General features: G+C 36.2%; 2 protein-coding genes across 2 annotated transcripts in view; one reads left to right on the plus strand and one right to left on the minus strand.

Moving 5' to 3' along the window:
- The window catches only part of LOC142624268 (uncharacterized), a 5,457-nt gene extending 345 nt beyond the window's left edge, over window positions 1-5,112 (plus strand). The window contains exons 1-2 of the mRNA XM_075797793.1: window positions 1-599; window positions 4,832-5,112. The exon at window positions 1-599 is cut by the window's left edge and continues 345 nt beyond it. Of these exons, the coding sequence (XP_075653908.1) occupies window positions 1-587 (587 nt within the window). The 3' untranslated portion in view covers window positions 588-599; window positions 4,832-5,112. The remainder of the gene's footprint in view (window positions 600-4,831) is intronic.
- A 3,026-nt stretch (window positions 5,113-8,138) lies between these two features.
- On the minus strand, window positions 8,139-15,660 carry LOC142624269 (uncharacterized). Its single transcript, XM_075797794.1, has 4 exons — window positions 15,448-15,660; window positions 10,474-10,544; window positions 10,117-10,252; window positions 8,139-8,376 (listed from the first exon to the last, which is right to left on the minus strand). Exons 1-4 carry the CDS (start codon window positions 15,602-15,604, stop codon window positions 8,291-8,293), a joined length of 450 nt encoding a protein of 149 aa, XP_075653909.1. The 5' UTR covers window positions 15,605-15,660; the 3' UTR covers window positions 8,139-8,290.
- Window positions 15,661-18,166: the final 2,506 nt, after the last annotated feature.

Consider the following 18,166-nt stretch of genomic DNA (forward strand, 5'->3'; position numbering starts at 1 on the left):
GCGAAGAAGTCATCTCCATGACCGTCGAAGGCCCACCTCCTCCCGAAGAGTCCCGAGCCAAAGCTGCCAACGCCGCCGCTATGGCTGGTCCCGGCATTGGCCGAGCTGCCGGTAGAGGCATTCCCACTGGCCCTCTTATTCAAGCCCAGCCTGGCCTTGCTGGCCCCGTCCGCGGAGTCGGTGGGCCTGCACCTAACATGATGCAGCCACAGATGATGTCGAGACCTCAGCTCTCTGCTCCGCCTGTGAATTACCCGACTCCGCCTGTGATGCGGCCCCAGGTGTATCCCGGAGGCCCCCCTCCTCCGATGATGCGGGGCCCACCGCCTATGCAACAGGGCCAGCAGTTTGTTGCCAGGCCTGGTGGACCTCCACTGCCGCAGCAGTTCGTGCCGCAGTTTGCGCAGAGGCCGATGGGTCCGCCGCCGCCTGGTGGTCAGATGATGAGAGGTCCACCGCCGCCGCCGATGCCTCGTCCTGGAATGCAACCTCCGCCTGTTGGTGTTTATGGGCCTCCACGTCCTAATATGCCTCCTCCACCAAACCCTCAGCAGCAGCAACAACAACAACAGCAGCAGCAGCAGTGATTACTACATTAGGTTCGCTATTATTCTTTCCTTTAAACTTATTTGTTAGAATGGTCCTTAAATTAAGGAAGCCTTATATGTGTTTCGTTTCATTTTCACTTGTTTATGTGTGTGAATTTATTTGAAAAAATCAGTACTTGAGAAATTTGACCAAAGTTTTGAAAAGAAAAGACAAACCGTTTGGCAATGTTCTAGAGAATTCAACTAATTTGAGATTATACATGAATGCTGGCTTAGTTGGTCCTATAAAAAAAAAAAAAAGCTTGTATTAAGTTTCTTGAGCACCTAAAGTGCATGTAAAGTAGGCATTATTATTAAGCTTGTTTGTTTCATTTATATTAACTTATAAATCCTAGCATCTACACTTCCATTAATGAGGTTGTTTGTTTCATTTGTGTTGTTTCTGTTTATCAGGTTATAAAATGAGTTCACTATGTTGTATTTGTAGCATTGTTGCTGGTATAGAAAATATTTGCATTTCAACCTTCTCTCTCCTTGGGCTTTCAGTTTATTTCGTTACAGCATATGTGTTTCTTAATGCCTTGAAAAGTATTTAAACTATGTGCACTTTGTAAAAATGTTTAGTTTTTACTGCATAGATGTGTTTTATTAGGGGTTCATATCCTTTGTGCACAGTAATAGGTTACCCAGTTGGGCCCTTAATGAGTACTAAGGTGCTGGATCCACTGGGGTATCCTTCAAACCCTAGTACCTAGGCACCAGAAGAGAGGTTGAACCCACTGGGATATCCCTTGAACCCCTCAATCACTGTGGTATTATTGTTTATGTTTCAGCATCACACTGCCGCAGTTTTGTAATTATGGATTTTTCTTGTCTTGCTGCTTGGCGTAGACTCAATATTTGTCAATTAACTTCTTGATGTCCTCTGCCATTGTCTTGATGCAGGCAATTGCACCTCTAGGTACGGTTGGTGTTCCTTCTTGATGACATGTTAAATATATATAAAGACTATTTATTGTCATGTATATACTATATACTCCTTAAATATATAGCCTCTTAGATATAAGCATCATTAGATATTTGTTAAGGCACAGACATTTTAGATATTTGTTAGCTAACTTCTTGATGTGACGATATTCGTGGTCTTTATTTTCAGCATGTACTATGTACTCTTTATATATATAGTTTCTATCTGCTATGAAATCAACAATAGATCCTCATAACTCACGAGGCTCATCAGAAATTTAAAATCTGTTTGGCCCTACTGTTATTCCAGCCACAATGATTGCAAACATCTCACCTCCATATCCTCCCCGACTCCTTCCCCTTGTCCTAAACATTAAACCTATGAGTTGGTCTCATCCTGAATCTCACTTTGGGTTGTGGAACACTGTGGTCTCTGCGCTGCTGCTCTAATCTCCTAATATCCTTGGTCGTCCTAACATCAGTGTTCTTCCACTGAAACCATGATCGCCCAACATACAATTTTGGGTTCCTCCATCTCTAAGCCTTCTCCATTGTGTTTCCCTCTAATATGGGACCCGTGTGCTTTGCTTATTTGCTAACCTTTTTGTCATAGTAGAACTGAATACTTAACAAAGTTTTGAATTCAGCCCACCCCTTGCATCCTTACCTTCCAGTACGCACACCATCCCTCCTAGAGACACTCTAAAATTTTGAGAATTCCATGAACCTCCCATTCCTGTTTCCTGGTTGGATAAAATGGATGGCCCAATACATATCATGGCAATGTTTGAAGAACATTTTGTTAGAAGATTGATTTTTCTCTCTTCTAGACACTCCAATCCCCTGATGTGGTCCATAATGATTCAAAATTCTATTTTCATTTCTCTCGCATATGTTCAGCAATTCTGCCCTACTGCCATTACAACAAAATTCAAATATTTTTGCATCAATTCTTAGTTACACAGGCACATATCCTCCCTTTTGCATGCCTAAATATTTCCAGCTTGGTTTAAAATTTTCTAGTTGATTATTTTTTTATCATTAGGATTTTACCATAGATTGACAGCAGAGTTCAAGATAGGTTGGTGGAGATCTTTCGCCAGAACCTTTGTGTGATGCTAGAGATTCAGTGGGTGAGGTTATCCTGTACAACAATCTCATTATGAGGGTTGACTGATACTAGAGCGAGAAGAAGCTACATAGATTTTATGGTTTTAACCCTTTCTTAAGTTGGGGGTTTGCTTGATTTTGTAGTTTTTTTCAACAGTACATTATGTTTTTCATGTAGTTTTGTTTCCATATGGTATATTTTTGGATATATTATAATCTAAAAAGCTTGGATACTTCATTTGAAGTGTTATACCCGTGTCAAATACGGGACACGCCTTGGACACTTGCAACCGTGTTCTTTTTTTTTTTTTGAAAATTTGCGGAACATGGGAGGGACACTTATCTTTTATTTCTTTTTAGTTTTAATCTCAAACACTTATTTAGTTGTCTTTTATTTACTCTTTTAGATCTTATTCTTTGGTTTGTATTCTAATTTATAAATATCATATATTAGTCTTGAATTCACTTTATTATCATTTGTTGCTCTTAATGTGATATATGTTTTAACATTATATGAAAAAAAAAATTCTTAAAAATATTTAAAAATAAAAATAAAAATATATTTAATAATTAATTAATATACGTATCCCGTCCATACCCATGTTCAAAAATTTCTGTGTCATTGTTTCATACCCATAACGTGCCAGCGTCCATGTCTGCTTCATAGAATTTATAACTTGCTTTTGTACATTAATGTTGTATTTCTTAGAAGTAGCATCAGATAGCTCAAAATGATAGGTTATTCTTTCACTTGTGTTTTGACCATGGTACCATCTTATGGAACCAACACTGCTTGTGTAACAGCTGTGCGTCAAAATAACACGTGGCAAGGGTGCTAAGGGTCTTGTAGCTCAATTGGTACCTTCTAGTGTTTCCAATAGAGGCGTCTAAGGTTCAATCCCTTCTCCCCTGTTGTAACTATAGAAAAACAATCTTGTGGCAACGTTAAATACTATTGAATTGTTCTAAGAAACATATAACTTATTCTATGTGGAAAACTTAGGGGTGATTAAATATATTGGGCAATGCCACCTGATAATGTTAATATTTAGGTTTTGTGAATATCTTGTACTGCAATCAATTGTAGTCATGTTTACAAAGTCCTGCATGTGGTAATGGAACTGGCTTTTGTGTTGGACTCTTGAGCGATTAAGATGCAAGTGATATTATTTAGGGACGCCGTCATGCCGGTGTAGTGGATGACAGAAACAAATCTGAATTTGGATGAACTAGGTATTTACTAATTTCTGATCTATCTAAAAAAGACTAGGAACTGAAAATGGAAAGACAGAACTGTTAGTTGTGGCAGTGATCTCTTTGTTATGGTGTAATGATTTTTCAATAATCAAAAAAATAAAAACTGTTGTATTGATTTCTCAATTGTTTGCCTTGTGACGCTCTTTCGTATCATGTTTTCTGCTGGGGCTCAATTTTTGTGTCTTGAATGACTTTGGGATTCCAGCGCTCTCCTTAGTAGCTCTGTTTCTCTTGGTTTTTTCTTTCTTCTTTTTGTTTGTTTGGATCTGTGTCCTGGTGCATAATCACATGTCATTGTCAAAGCTTCAACATCTGTTGCAAACTTAAAATTGAATACATATAAGTATGTATATGTAATTCAAATTTTCTATAGGTGACTATACTCACTTTGTGGGTCCTGAACTCATGACCATATTCTTTACCCTATTCCTTTAAGGGGAGGACATGCCATTTGAGCTAGAGCTCATTGGCATGCAAATGTATTTTGTGGAACTCATTGGAGGAGACGACCTTACATATTTTAGATTCTTTGGAAATATCTTGTCGAAGAATTGACTTCATAAGGATTGCTAAGTGCTCATTTTAGAGAGCTTATTTTCATTGGTTTGTTGGGCTTAACAAATAAGTTGGTAAAAAATACAACTGTAGCAAGAAAACGTAAAGCCTTGAAAAAACTATACGTAATAAATAAACCTAATAACGTGGAAGTAAGCTCTGGCAAACTATGTGACTTATCTCTTGCAAATATTACAGTAAAATTATCAATTGTGGCCCGGCCACCAAAATGAAATGCAATGTATGAGAATGATTTGGGTATATTTAATTGACCTGATTTGTGGTAAGATTATACTTGTTGTATTAGTTATTCTTATTATTTTCATATATTAAAGTTTCTATAATAAAAATTTCTTGGTTAGAAAACTCACTTCTATAATTTTTTTTTTGTGCAGGGATATTACAATGTGCTGTGAAGACTTTTCAGCTGGATCGCTTCTTTTACTACCTTTAATTACAGTTTCAGATTTGCTAATCCTTTGCACCAGGGTGAATCTTTCGCTAATACCTTTGGATATTATTGATGTTATGTTATGATGTTAGCATAGTCTGGCCAATATATTGACTGTTAAGACAAATATTATATATGTATTTTTGTTAGAGCAGGTTTTCAGGCGAACAATTTCGTGACATGCTATGGGTATATATTAGAGATCAGGATTCGTTGGTGTTCTTAGAGAGTTCTTTAAACCTTTCTTTAATAATAAAGGGCTAAGATGCTACATCATCAATCTACTAATATAACCCTGAAAGCCCTCTGCCTCCCCACTCCCATGGCAGTTGCTTACATCAAATTATCATTCCGGGGGTGGCAATGGTTATGGCAACTAAGGATGCTAAGATGATTGAAGGCGAAGATTCTTTTTGCAATTTTGATCTTTTAGAATTCGGCATTTGTTGAGAGATGTTCTCATTAGGGAAGCAACAGATTTATCACTCTTTTTCTTATAACGAGTTGCAGGACAATTATTACCTTGTCTATTAATTGTAGGGTCCTTCAATTAATTAACAAATCTTCTTCCACTTTTCAGAAAATTCATGGTCATAGGAATTTTGTGAATAATAACAGTCATAACATCCATAACAACCTGATCTGTCACTTTTTTTATTTTTTTAAAATCTTGTTCATACATGCTATTTTTCTGGTTAAGATCCTTGAATCCATTTGATTCTCACATATCTCACTCCGATTTTTCAAATGGTGGACTGAACTTCGAGAAGAATTACTGGCAAATTCAGCCATATTTTGGTTTGATTTCAAAATTGTATTGTAGTCAATCCCATTTTTTGCACTTAATACCAGTTGATTATGGGAGTGGTGGGCCAAACAAGAGCCTGAATCTTGTAAAGTTTTTAACTGAAATATATTGTTTAAATTGATTGCATCAAGAACGTCCAGCAAGGTAGAAACTCCTTGTATCTTGAGTGAAGCATTTGTTAGTCATTTCCTTCGCCTCTTAGAAATACCTTGGTTGGCAGTTTGGCACCTTTCATCTTGAAGTTATAAGATGCTCGTTTGGTTTAACCTTTAGGTTGTGTTTGGATGACAATATTTGGATTTGGATTTGGTATCTATCCACCAATTACATTTCCAAGAGGTGCAACAATAAAATGAATGTCATGAAATTCAATCTAAAATGAGGTTGTAATAGGGTTATATATACTATAAGATCATAATTCATGAATAGTGCTTCATTTGGCAGAAATTGAGAATTACAGGAGCCTTCTTGGTAGTTTTAAGTCAATATACAAGCCTCATTTTTAATAATCTTTAAAATCGGTTCACTATTTTCATGCACAGAGACCATGCTATGAATTACCAACCCACTAGCGTATCAAAAACATGCAACTCAGTTCAATTAACGCACTCTACATATATTCTCGTATTAATCAAATCAATTACTTATTATTTCACAACCCATAAACAATTCATAGAAGCATTTCATCAAACACATAATTTGCATTACAAATTCACAAACGAAAATAGAAATAGAAAATAAAGACAAATGCAAAACAAATCATTAAAAATACTATGAAATAAAATGTACAAACAAATCAAATGAAACCCAAACAAACCCACAAAAAAAATCAAATGAAACCCATAGAAACACAAAAAGCCTTTATGGATTCAGATTTAGTAGAAAGAGAGAAATAAAGAGGTCAAAGAGGAAAGAGGAAGAGAAGAGTTGAGAGAGACAAACTTGTGTTGTAGCGAGAAAGAGAGAAAGAAGAAGAGCTTGTGATGAGGACGAGAGAGGTGAAGAAAGGCGAGCCAATTAAAAATAAAAAAGAGTGCGTGAAGGATTTCCAAATTCCAAGGTTTGTGAGAAGATTTGAAATCAACTGATTTAGACCCCTAAAATCCCAGATGGATTTGGACTAAATCCAAATTCTTCTCATTTTAAGTTACCCAAACAAAGAATTCGGATTTGGGCTCCTCAAATCCAAATCCTAGCCCAAATCCATGGCATCCAAATAGAGCAATAACGTGTAATTAGAATGAGATTTTGAAGATTATGTCATTGGATTGATGTGTCATAATTTTTACATATTATTAAAGAAAAGATTTTTAACAACTCTACATAGTAAAATTTGGTAGGAATCCTAGAGGATTTTAATCCATAAATTAGATCTTATTACCACACTCTCTCTCTCTCTCTCTCTCTCTCTCTCATGTGCATCGCATGATCCCTCCTCCCCCCTTCAAAGAAGGTGCATGTTGATATTCCATATATTCTATTTGGTATTCCATATTTTTGCATGATTGTTGGTTAAGCACCTAGTTTTCAAGCTGATTAAGATGCTGAAAAAAATAATTTTTAGGATGTTTTTGTTTAAAGCCATTACTTATCTGGATCATAAAAAATGGGATTTTAGTTCATAGTCTGGCCTAAGGTTGATCTGTAGGTACCCTCCTTTTTTTGCCATGTGCAAGTCTGTGTCTGCTTTGGCTAACACGAGTAACCCCATGTTTGGATGAATCAATACATTCCGATCACATTCTCTTCTCTCCTCTCTTCATTACCCTCCACTCCAAACATACCTTAAGAAATTTTGGTCTTGATTGGCCTCTTTTATGGATCAATTGTAAATTAATATTGAATTCCTTTCATACTGTCGGATCATCTCAATAAGACAGAATTAATTAATTTATTTATTTATAATTGAGCTTAAAATATTCAATGCCTTTTAAATTGATGTGTATACAACTTAAATTACATCAGTACCATATGCCATTGTTTATCTAATCGATATGCTAAACAAAAGCTTCCAAAATTTGTTGATATTGTGTCAGTGTTGCAAACACAGCAGTTTGTGCATGCAGGTTAACTAAAAACCGTACGGTTGAACATCATGTATTTATAATTTATACATCGTTTCATTTTTTAGAAATATATGAAAAAATTTCCAGAAAAGAAAAGAAAACTCTAACAGTGCTCAATTGAAGATCTAACTGGTCTTCTATGAACTAGCTTAATGAGCTCTCCTTGAAGAAAAAAAAAAAAAAAGAAAAGGAAGGAAAAAACAAAGAATGAACACACTTTAAGAAAGCAATGATTTCATGATATTTGAAGGTAACAAATATCTGTAAGTAATTAAATCAACAGTAAATTATCCATCAGTAAGCAAAGCAACTCAAGCAGACAAAAAAATTATGCTAGGTAAGTCGTAGATAAACTTTCTTATGTAAGTGTATAGAGCTCAATATAATTTGTATACGCTATAATTTTTATTAACGCAAATAGTGATATGTATATACTATATACATGTAAAGAGAGATTCACGTGATATTGATTTGTTCACGAGGATCCAAACATCCAAGTTTATTATCAAAATCAAAATAAAAAAGTTCTTCATGCTTGAGAAGTGACTGTTCCGTTTTTCTCTAGTTCCCGCTGTCTGGCTCGATCCATCTTCCGTTTACGCCATTCCTCCAGAGCTAAGGAACATTACAAATTTTAGTAAATCAATCCATCACATTAACAATGTTGTAACACCCCAACAGTAGTAGCAACAACAACAAAGCCTTGGTCCCAAGTTTTTTAGGATCAGTTATGGATAAACAATAAATTAGTAAGAGGATGGCTATATGTATTTTTTTCCTCTGTAACACCCAAAGAAGAAAAATATAGGAAAACCATAAAGGGAAAGAGTAAAACACATTTCTGGTGAGAAGAACTTTGATTGACACATGTTTATTAGATTTCTGGATCTTGGCATATTAGGGAGAAAGCTTTTAGATCCCCAAGTAAACAAAGCTTAATGCTAATGGAGTTTGATGTGAAAAGAAACAATATGGTGCAGACCTCAATACTTGGACTAGTGCTATTAGTTAAGAAGAGTTAAACAACAAAGCCATTGCCCTTCAACCACAGCAAAACACTCTCTTTCAGTATTATTGATTGGAAATAAGTTACAGGCTTCATGAATGAAGCATGTTGGACAACATTATGCTGGATACTAGGCAACATCTATTTTGAAAGGTGATGAATGTCTGAATTTCAAGAAGACGCTGATGACCACAAGAAGGCATTTTTTTTTCAATATCACAAGTGTAGATAATAAGACATAGAAATGGCAAGGATTTAACTCTTTGTAGGAAATGGCATCCTGTTTGACAGCTACCAAACTGGGGCTGTTATGCGTAAATCCAAAGGCAAATATCAAATTTGGTGGATCTCATAAATGACTTTCTTTGATAGATGTGTGTACAAGTAATGTAACTACATTAATTTCACACTTGTTAAAATCAGACCTGGCAAAGCAACTTTTCTGACAGATGAGACAACTAAAATGTTATTGAAAATACATTTAAAAAAAAAAAAAACCCTCATAGTTTTATACTTGGGACACATTAGACCCCATACTCTCACATATATACAAAAAAAATAATAAAAAAACCAATCAATTCCCACCCTCACACCGTTAGTCCTTGTAAGAGTAATTACTTCTCTCTCTCTCTCTCTCTCTCTCTCTCTCTCTATATATATATATATATATATATATATATATATATTCTGATATGCTGTTGGGGTAGGGTTTTGTTTTTGTTCTGACATGTGGACTAACGATGTGGGGAGGAATTGTTTGCAGTTTTTTCGGGTACATTTATGAAAGTCTAGTGCTTAAGTGTCTCATTTAAAAGAGTGGGCTTAGATGTATCAAAAACATGAAACTATGGGGTTTTTTTTATATACTTTCCCCTAAAATGTTCTACTTCCTAGATATGCCTGCTCGCAGATATGAAACTGATGCAAAAAGTCTAAACTCAGAAGTCCACATACAAGAATTTGATGATATAGTGAAGAACACCCTTATGCCAAATTCAACCATAAGCTATCATTGCAAGACTAAAAAAAGCCACAATTTAACATCAGCTCACTACAGAAAGAAGTTAGATGACTACAAACAATAAAATAAACCTAATGAAGCAATGTGACAAACTTTTCTTTTCAGTTAAGGCTAAACAATTAGAATAGACGTTACTGAAATTATGCGGAATCCATAACACAAGATGAACTTCTATTCGAATCATACTGGAAACTCTACAATCATTCTAATCGACAATTGAAAGTTAGAGAGACTGGGATTCTACAGAAAAAAAAAAAAAAAAAAAAAAAAAAAAAAAAAAAAAAAAAAAAAAAAAAAAAAGAAGAAGAAGAAGAAGAAAAAGAGTCACCTTTTAAGCTGGCAGCATCATTAACGGAACGAAAATCCTTTAACCTTTTAGAAAGATCAACTGCAGCAGTTTGCTTTGAATCTTTCTGTTGGACTGTCTCTGGTTGTGCATATACTTCTTGCTCAATTTCCCTCACCTATAAATGGGAAAAGATTCAACCCCAATGCAAATGAACCAGTTATCCGTTTGATAATGGAAAGAAAAAAGGGAAAACTATGAAAAGAAAACATAAGTTTTAATTCAATCTTCAGAATGCAAGAGTCTGTCCCCACCAATATAAGTCTTTTCTTTGCCTTTGTTTAACTTATAGGACAAAGTCATAAAAATAAATTTGTTCAAATTAGAGGCCATGCTTACTCTCTTTATCAGTTCCAAAGGTTGCATTGCTAGACGGATTTCTTCAGATTCTTTGATATACCTGATTTGAGCTGCAATTTGAAATTCAATCCAATATACCTTAGTCTATCAGCAAACCCAGTGCTCAGCAACTGATCTATATACAAACTGAAAAAAGACCCCAAATAAAATAATAAATAAATCAGAATCAAGTTAAGGAAGCAGTCCATGAGCGAGCAACAAACTTCTAGACCCATGTCATGTGATGCCTTCATGCTTGGCCTAGTCTCATGTAATTTAATATCCTCATGTTTGGCCAAGAACCAGAAGCTGATTTTCAATTATATCTATAGGCTATACAAATATAAATTGGGTAAAAATGCCATTTTAGTCCCTAAAGGGCCTAAACTGTGTTTTAGATTTTAATTTCATCCTTGGATTATTAATTCTGATGTTTAATACGCTGGAAAACGGAATCTAGAGAAAATATTTAGTGTGGTCAATGAAAAAAAAAAAGCCAAAAGAAGCAGAAAACGTTTTCTACTTTTAGAAGCGGAAACGTTTTCTACCATTCCAATGTACCCTAATCCCCACCATTCCTTTGCACTGCCAACCCCACTGCCACCATTACCATTGGCACCACTACCACAATATTGCTACCACTGCCACCACTACCACACTATCTTTGATGTTGCCATTACCAACACCTCCACTGCTACCATATCACTATCAACCTCCATTACCACTTTTGCTACTGCCACTATCACCACATCACCTTTGCCGCTGCCAACTTTGCCACTACTGTCACTACCACTTTCACGTTGCCGCTGCCAACTTTGCCACTACTGTCACTACCACTTTCACGTTGCCGCTGCCACCACCACCATAGCGTTTAAATAAAATATTAATGATTTTCCGTATGAGCCAAAGGATGGAACAATATTCTGTTACACCAGCATAGTTATAACACCTACTTTTGTAAGTTTGTAACTTGCAATCACTGCCTGCAACTTGTAATCACAGCCTGCACATGTGCCCCCATCATCAACCAACAACGTTAATGTTCTCAAATGCCTGCCCGCACTGCCATTGCACAGTCTGCACTGCATTACACAGCCTACACCTGTATTACACATCCTACACTTGCAACTTGCAAGACTAGCAAGCAGCAGCTGATCATAGCTTCATTGTTGGAACAGCTAGGGCTCCTCACATAATCAGCACCTCCCTTGAACAACAGCAGAGCACCTTCATTGAGGTGCAGCACACATAATGCAGCAGCAGAATACACAGCACACATGATGCAGCAGGATACCAGGGCAGGTTCCTAACACAGTATATAGAGACATGTGACCTATGAAGCACGGGTGCGGGTGCGGGTGCGGGTACGGGTGCAGGTACGGGTGCGGGACTCGGCAATTTTTGAAAAAAGTGGGTGCGGGTGCGGCGGGACTCGGCAATTAAAAAATTATTAAAAATATTTTTATTTATATTTTCTATATATTTTTACTATTAAAATATTCTTAAAAAACATATTACTAATTTACTATGCCTTGATTCACAAAACAAAGAAAGAAAAAAGCAAGAAACACAAAACACAACACAAAACCAAAAAGAAAACACAAAAGTAGCAACAAATATTCAAAATAAAATTAAGGAAAGATAGATTTAGGGTTTTTGGATCTCATTTAGAGCCGATTTCGGCTGTTGCAACCTGATTCTCGGCCTGTTCTCGGCCTGTTTCGGCCGTTTCGGTCGCCGGCCGATACGGACCGATACGGCCGAAACATCCCGATTCTGGCCGAATCGGTCCGAATCGGCGCGAGTCGGCGCCGCGTCCGCGCGATTCGGCGCGAGTCGGCGGGAAAAATAAGATGCCACGTGGCCGACGCGGCCGGACGCCGCACCGACGCGCGAGCAGCGGCGTCCCTCGCGCGTCGGCGAGTCCTGCCGCGTCGGACGCGGGTGCGGCACCTCCGGTGCCGCGTCCGTGCATCCCAGCATGTGACATGCAAATGTAGAACCACAATGTTCTATATTTATTTTAATATTTTTTAAATTACCAAATTAACGTTTTCTCACATATTCTGATTTTTTCACTAGAATATATCCAAACATGTCACATAAGCATTATATCGATGCGTATGGAAAAAATATGCCATATCAGCAATAGTTGTTTATGGTGGAACTATGAGACAATTAAAGAGGAAAGTGAAATTGACACATAGTTTAAGGACCGAAAATCATTTTGACCTATGCTTTTTTTGGCAATTAATGCTCAGTAACCATGCTATACCAATTCAAAGAGTTTGATAAAGCAATTTATGAGAACCTAATTACCGAAATGAAAGAGAAAAGAAGATCGTCCCATCTTGTGAGATCTCTCTTTGATTCTCATCCTATACTCCGCAATTCATCCTTATAGACTAGAAAAAAAGGAAGTGAGGTGCTTGAAAGTCAATCTTAGGATACATGAAACTAGCAATTAAATCGATATAATGAGACCTGCTCATTATCAGATTTCCTTAATTAATGACACCTTTCTTTTCAATGAATACTAGCTTCCCCCTGGTCAACAAATCTTGAACCTTGAACTAGGATTATGTAGAATCTGAATTTGCTACTCTCACTCAAGCTAGCCGCATATATCATATGATACCATCCTATGACTAACAACAATTGAGAGATAAGATTTTAATCTGTGGATGACAGTCTTGGCAATATTATGCTTCAGCGTATGACAGTCTAATAATAGTGAAATTTTTTAAGTGAAATTCAGTTTCAGATTCTAAGAAGTTGCAAATTTCATCCCCATTGAGGCTTTATCTAAAGAATGATATGACTGTCAGAACTTAGAAATGGTGAAGTTATTTTTAAATGGGTCAAAATGTTACATACGACCTGACATCAGCATATTGAGCTAACCAGCCCAAAACTTACCCACAAGATGCTAAGAAGTGGGTTCTAACCACTGGTTTGATTTACAATTAATCATCTTGTAGAAGTTTTTCCTGGTCACTAAATCTAAGTTTAGCAAAAATTATGATTTTTAATAAGGTCTGCAGAACCAATGTTATTGTGGGCTACCACGTGAGTTTTGGAGACATGTAAATGATCCTAAGAGACTAGAGAATCTTGAAGACAATAGACATAGAATGGTTTTAAGAATTTATGCTAAGTGATCTTGAGTATGACCATCTCATAAAAAAAATAGTCATTAAGCTAAAAAGAAGTCAAATTTTATTTTCAGAAAAAAGCCATTACATTTCATCTGTCAGGCAAAAGTAAAACTGTAGAAAAGCAAAAAATCCTTGCTTTACCCAAAAAAAAGAAAGTATATTAGTAGATTTCTGGACTACAAGTTAGAAACAATCAACTAAAAGAACAACACAAAGAGCTAATCCCCGTAAGGGAAACAAGATGCCATTGTGAAGCCTTTTTTAATCACTTGATACTATGTGTTATAAACATAATTGGGAAGCCACAAATGACAGCTACAGGACTATTAAACCTGTTATTTTATTTGAAAAATTCTACACAAATTTTCACTTCAATTTTAATCTCTCTCCTCGTGCATTAATCTTAGAAAAACACAAACGGGAAGGTAGGGTCATGGGTTCAAAACCCACTGGTTGCATGTGTAAACTTATCACTTAGGAAAAGAAGAACCCACAAGAGGGAAAGAAAACCAATATAAATCTGATTGGCAATTGAATATATATATATACACACACACACACATACATATATATCAGTTGGCTGGCAGAATTAGATCAATAAATTTACGGCTATGAAATAACAGCTACAAAGTTTCACATACATATACATACACAAATAATATAGCATTATAGAGTTGAAAAGGCTCTTTCTATCCTAATTGAAAACAAGAGTCCTAATAGAAGATGAATGTAATGCGTTTGACATCCTCTTTTACAATAAGCTCTTTAGTAAAGTAGTGAGGACTGTAAAAGTGATTCCTCTCAAACTCAGCCCTATTCTTTTTTTTTTTACAAGATAGAAATTCTGCTTTAGCCTAACCTATGTGTATATGTGTGTGAAACTTATTCTTGGAGACTTGAACCCGACCTTTGCCTCCACGCCCCGCAATAACTTATGACCTGTTTGGGAGTTTAGAGAGGGAGAAGAGTAGAGGAGAGGGGAGTAAGGGGAGGAGAGTAGAGGAGAATGATTACCCTCCACCTTATTTGGATGTTTTTATAATTAATAAGGGGGAAGGGAGTAATTAGCCCTTCCCCTTGTTTTTAACATTGTAATTTTATAAATATAATAAGGGTAAATTAGGTAATTTACTTTATCAATAATTTTATGTACTCTACTCTCCCTCCAAATCTCTCCAATTTGGGAAATTAAAAATGAGAGATTGAAGGTAATTGAAACCCCTTCAAACCCCTTCAAACTCCTCTCCCTCCTTCCTTACAAAACTCTCAAACAAGATAATTGAATTACTCCCCTTCCCTCTACTCTACTCCCCTCCTTTTTTTTTACATCCAAACAGGCCATTATAGCTGTGGAAGTAACCACCGCACCAGTGTGCCGTGCTTTCAGGCTTAGAGTTACCAACATCAGTTAACCTTCCCAAAATAGCGTCAATTCAAGAACTTATATTCACTTACAGTCAACCACAGCCAGTTTTTAAAATTTTATAGAAAAAAAAAAAACCCAATTAAATTTCGGATTAAATTCTTTAGAAAAAAAAAGAAGAAGAAGAAGAAGAAGAAGAAAGAAAACCCAACCCAAACAGATGGACCACCGAGTTGATCAACCACAAGATCAAAGTACCAACAATTCAATTCTGTTCAATTCTAAAAGAACTCATTACTCTTCCATAATCTAGTAACCCAGAACACCAAAAAAAAAACAAATCATATATTTTTTAACATAACATGCAAAAAAATTCGAGACCCACAAGAAATCTCAGTTTATTGAGAAAGAAATTTCTAGAAGAATAAAATCAAATTGAGAAAAGAGGAAAACCTGAATTATATTGAGAAGCAGAGATCTTGCTTCTGGAAAAGGAAGAAGAGAGAAAACCCTGAAGCAAGAGAAGAGCAGCAAGAACGTTCAAGAAACATACAACTATGGTTGCATTCCTGAAGGAGAACTTCAACCTCCATGACTGAGCTACCTCCATCTTCTTCTATTCCTAAACGGACTTGTAAATTCAGTAATTCTAGGACTAGTAACAGTAATTGTATTAGTAATAGGTACTATATATATATCTTGTTTTAAATTTTTTTTTTTTTTTGAAAAAATTTTACGAAGATTTGAAAAAAAATGGTCAAAATATCTTATTATTTTTTTATTTTTTAATAATTTTTTATTTTGAACTGGCGGAGCCTAAAGCATTTGTCATTAAAACTCAAATAACAACGGCACACTATGGTACTATGATCACTTCACAAATATAAATGTTTGTGAAATAAGAAATAAGAGTTACAGTTTAAGTATGCAGGAAGAAATTTCACATACGTATACATGATTAGGTGAATTCGATCTTGTTAAAAAAAAAAAAAAAACACCGAAATGTTTCAAAACAGTACAGGTTAGGTTTCAAAAACTAGATCTTTATTCCCGAAAAAAAGGAAGAGAGAATACCCTGAAGCAATAGGAGAAGCAAAAAAGTTCAAAAAAGTAATACTAGTTTTATTCCTAAACGGACTACTATAGTGTAGTGTATAGCCTATAGTTTTCTTTGGATCCTACTTAAGTCGATGCTGCTCTCTCTATAAATATAGGATATGTAGAGGGCGTTTGGATAGCCCGTCCATGTCCAAGTTTTGTTTTGTTTTTTTTGTTTTTTTTTTTCAACGCGTGTTTGTTACTGTTCATTGGCCATGAACAGTGATTTTAGGCCAATGAACAGTAACTTTTGGAATGAACAGTGATTTTTACCCCTTTAAAAATTATTTTGCTACAGTGTTTTCAGTTTTCAGCAATAAGTTCTATCCAAACGGACCCGTAGTGTTTGTATGATACATTAATATTCCTGTGTTCGTTGTTCCAAGTGCCATGGCGTTGTGGTCAGAATTTTCTTTGGTTTCACGCGAAGTGAAGAAGCTCGACAGTGATCATCAGAACAAGGACCAGATTTCATGAACAATCTTAGCGATGCTGTGTTGTTCGAGATCCTTCATCGACTCCCTTTTCGATTTACTGTCCAATGCATATCCATCTCAAAACGCTGGTGAAACTTACTTTGTTCGCTAGCTCCTTACTTCACCGCCACCACCGATTCGGGCTCGGCAACTCATTCATACTTGTGCAACCGTAGTATCCAACACCAGTTCTTCCACTCCCATTGAGTACTAAGGTTCGAAGGAATAGGATGCCTCACACTTAGGCTGAGGATGAACTCTGTATGGAAGTCAAAGGGGAATGGACTAGTTCAGTCACTGCACAGATAGTTGTACGGCTACAAAGTTATTTCTTTATGAAGTAGGATTTTTTGTGCTTTCTATTTAAGATTTGGATATGTGTTTTGGCTAATTTTTCGTTATTGCGTGATGTGCAGAGACAAAGGGTTGGAGTCTCTATGAACAAACTTCATATATATATATGAATGTATGTATATGTTAGAAATAAAGTCTGCTTGGAATGTGTAAACTTTGGGAAGTGAAAAGGTTTCATGAACAATCTCAGTGATGCTGTGTTGTTCAAGATCCTTCATCGATTCCCTTTTTGATTTACTGTCCAATGCAAATCCATCTCAAAACGCTAGTGAAACTTACTTTGTTCGCTATCTCCTTACTTCACCGCCACCACCGATTTGGGCTAGGCAACTCATTTGTACTTGTGCAACCGTCGTATCCAACGCCAGTTCTTCCACTCCCATTGAGTACTAAGGTTCAAAGAAATAGGATGCCTCACACATAGGCTGAGGATGAACTCTGTATGGAAGTCAAAGGGGAATGGACTAGTTCAGTCATTGTGCAGATAGTTATACAGCTACAAAGTTATTTCTTTTATGAAGTAGGATTTTTTGTGCTTTTTATTTAAGATTTGGATATGTGATTTGGCTAATTTTTCTTTATTGTGTGATGTGCAAAGACCAAGGGTTGGAGTCTCTATGAAAAAACTTCATATATATATATATATATATATATATATATATACACACACACACACACACATATATGTATATGTTAGAAATAAAGTCTGATTGGAATGTGTAAACTTTGGGAAATGAAAAGGTTTCATGAACAATCTCAGTGATGTTGTGTTGTTCGAGATCCTTCATCAACTCCCTTTTCGATTTATTGTCCAATGCAAATCCATCTCAAAACGCTGATGAAACTTACTTTGTTCGCTAGCTCCTTAATTCACCGCCACCACCGATTCGGGCTTGGCAACTCATTCGTACTTCTGCAACCATCGTATCCAACGCTAGTTCTTCCACTCCCATTGAGTACTAAGGTTCGAAGGAATAGGATGCCTCACACTCAGGCTGAGGATGAACTCTGTATGGAAGTCAAAGGGGAATGGACTACTTCAGTCACTGCGCAGATAGTTGTACGGCTACAAGGTTATTTCTTTATGAAGTAGGATTTTTTGTGCTTTCTATTTAAGATTTGGATATGTGTTTTGGCTAATTTTTCTTTATTGCGTGATGTGCAAAGACCAAGGGTTGGAGTCTATGAAAAAACTTCATATATATATATATGTGTGTGTGTGTGTGTGTGTGTGTGTGTTAGAA

This window comes from Castanea sativa, chromosome 2 (assembly GCF_040712315.1).
Source record: "Castanea sativa cultivar Marrone di Chiusa Pesio chromosome 2, ASM4071231v1".
Classification (NCBI taxonomy): Eukaryota; Viridiplantae; Streptophyta; class Magnoliopsida; order Fagales; family Fagaceae; genus Castanea; species Castanea sativa.

Coding starts and splice junctions, on each gene's coding strand:
- LOC142624269 (XM_075797794.1), bottom strand. CDS start 15,604: ATGGAGGTAGCTCAGTCATGGAGGTTGAAGTTCTCCTTCAGGAATGCA. Junction 10,253..10,473: donor CTTTGGAACTGATAAAGAGA/GTAAGCATGGCC, acceptor TCCCATTTATAG/GTGAGGGAAATTGAGCAAGA. Junction 8,377..10,116: donor TGATGCTGCCAGCTTAAAAG/GTGACTCTTTTT, acceptor AATGTTCCTTAG/CTCTGGAGGAATGGCGTAAA.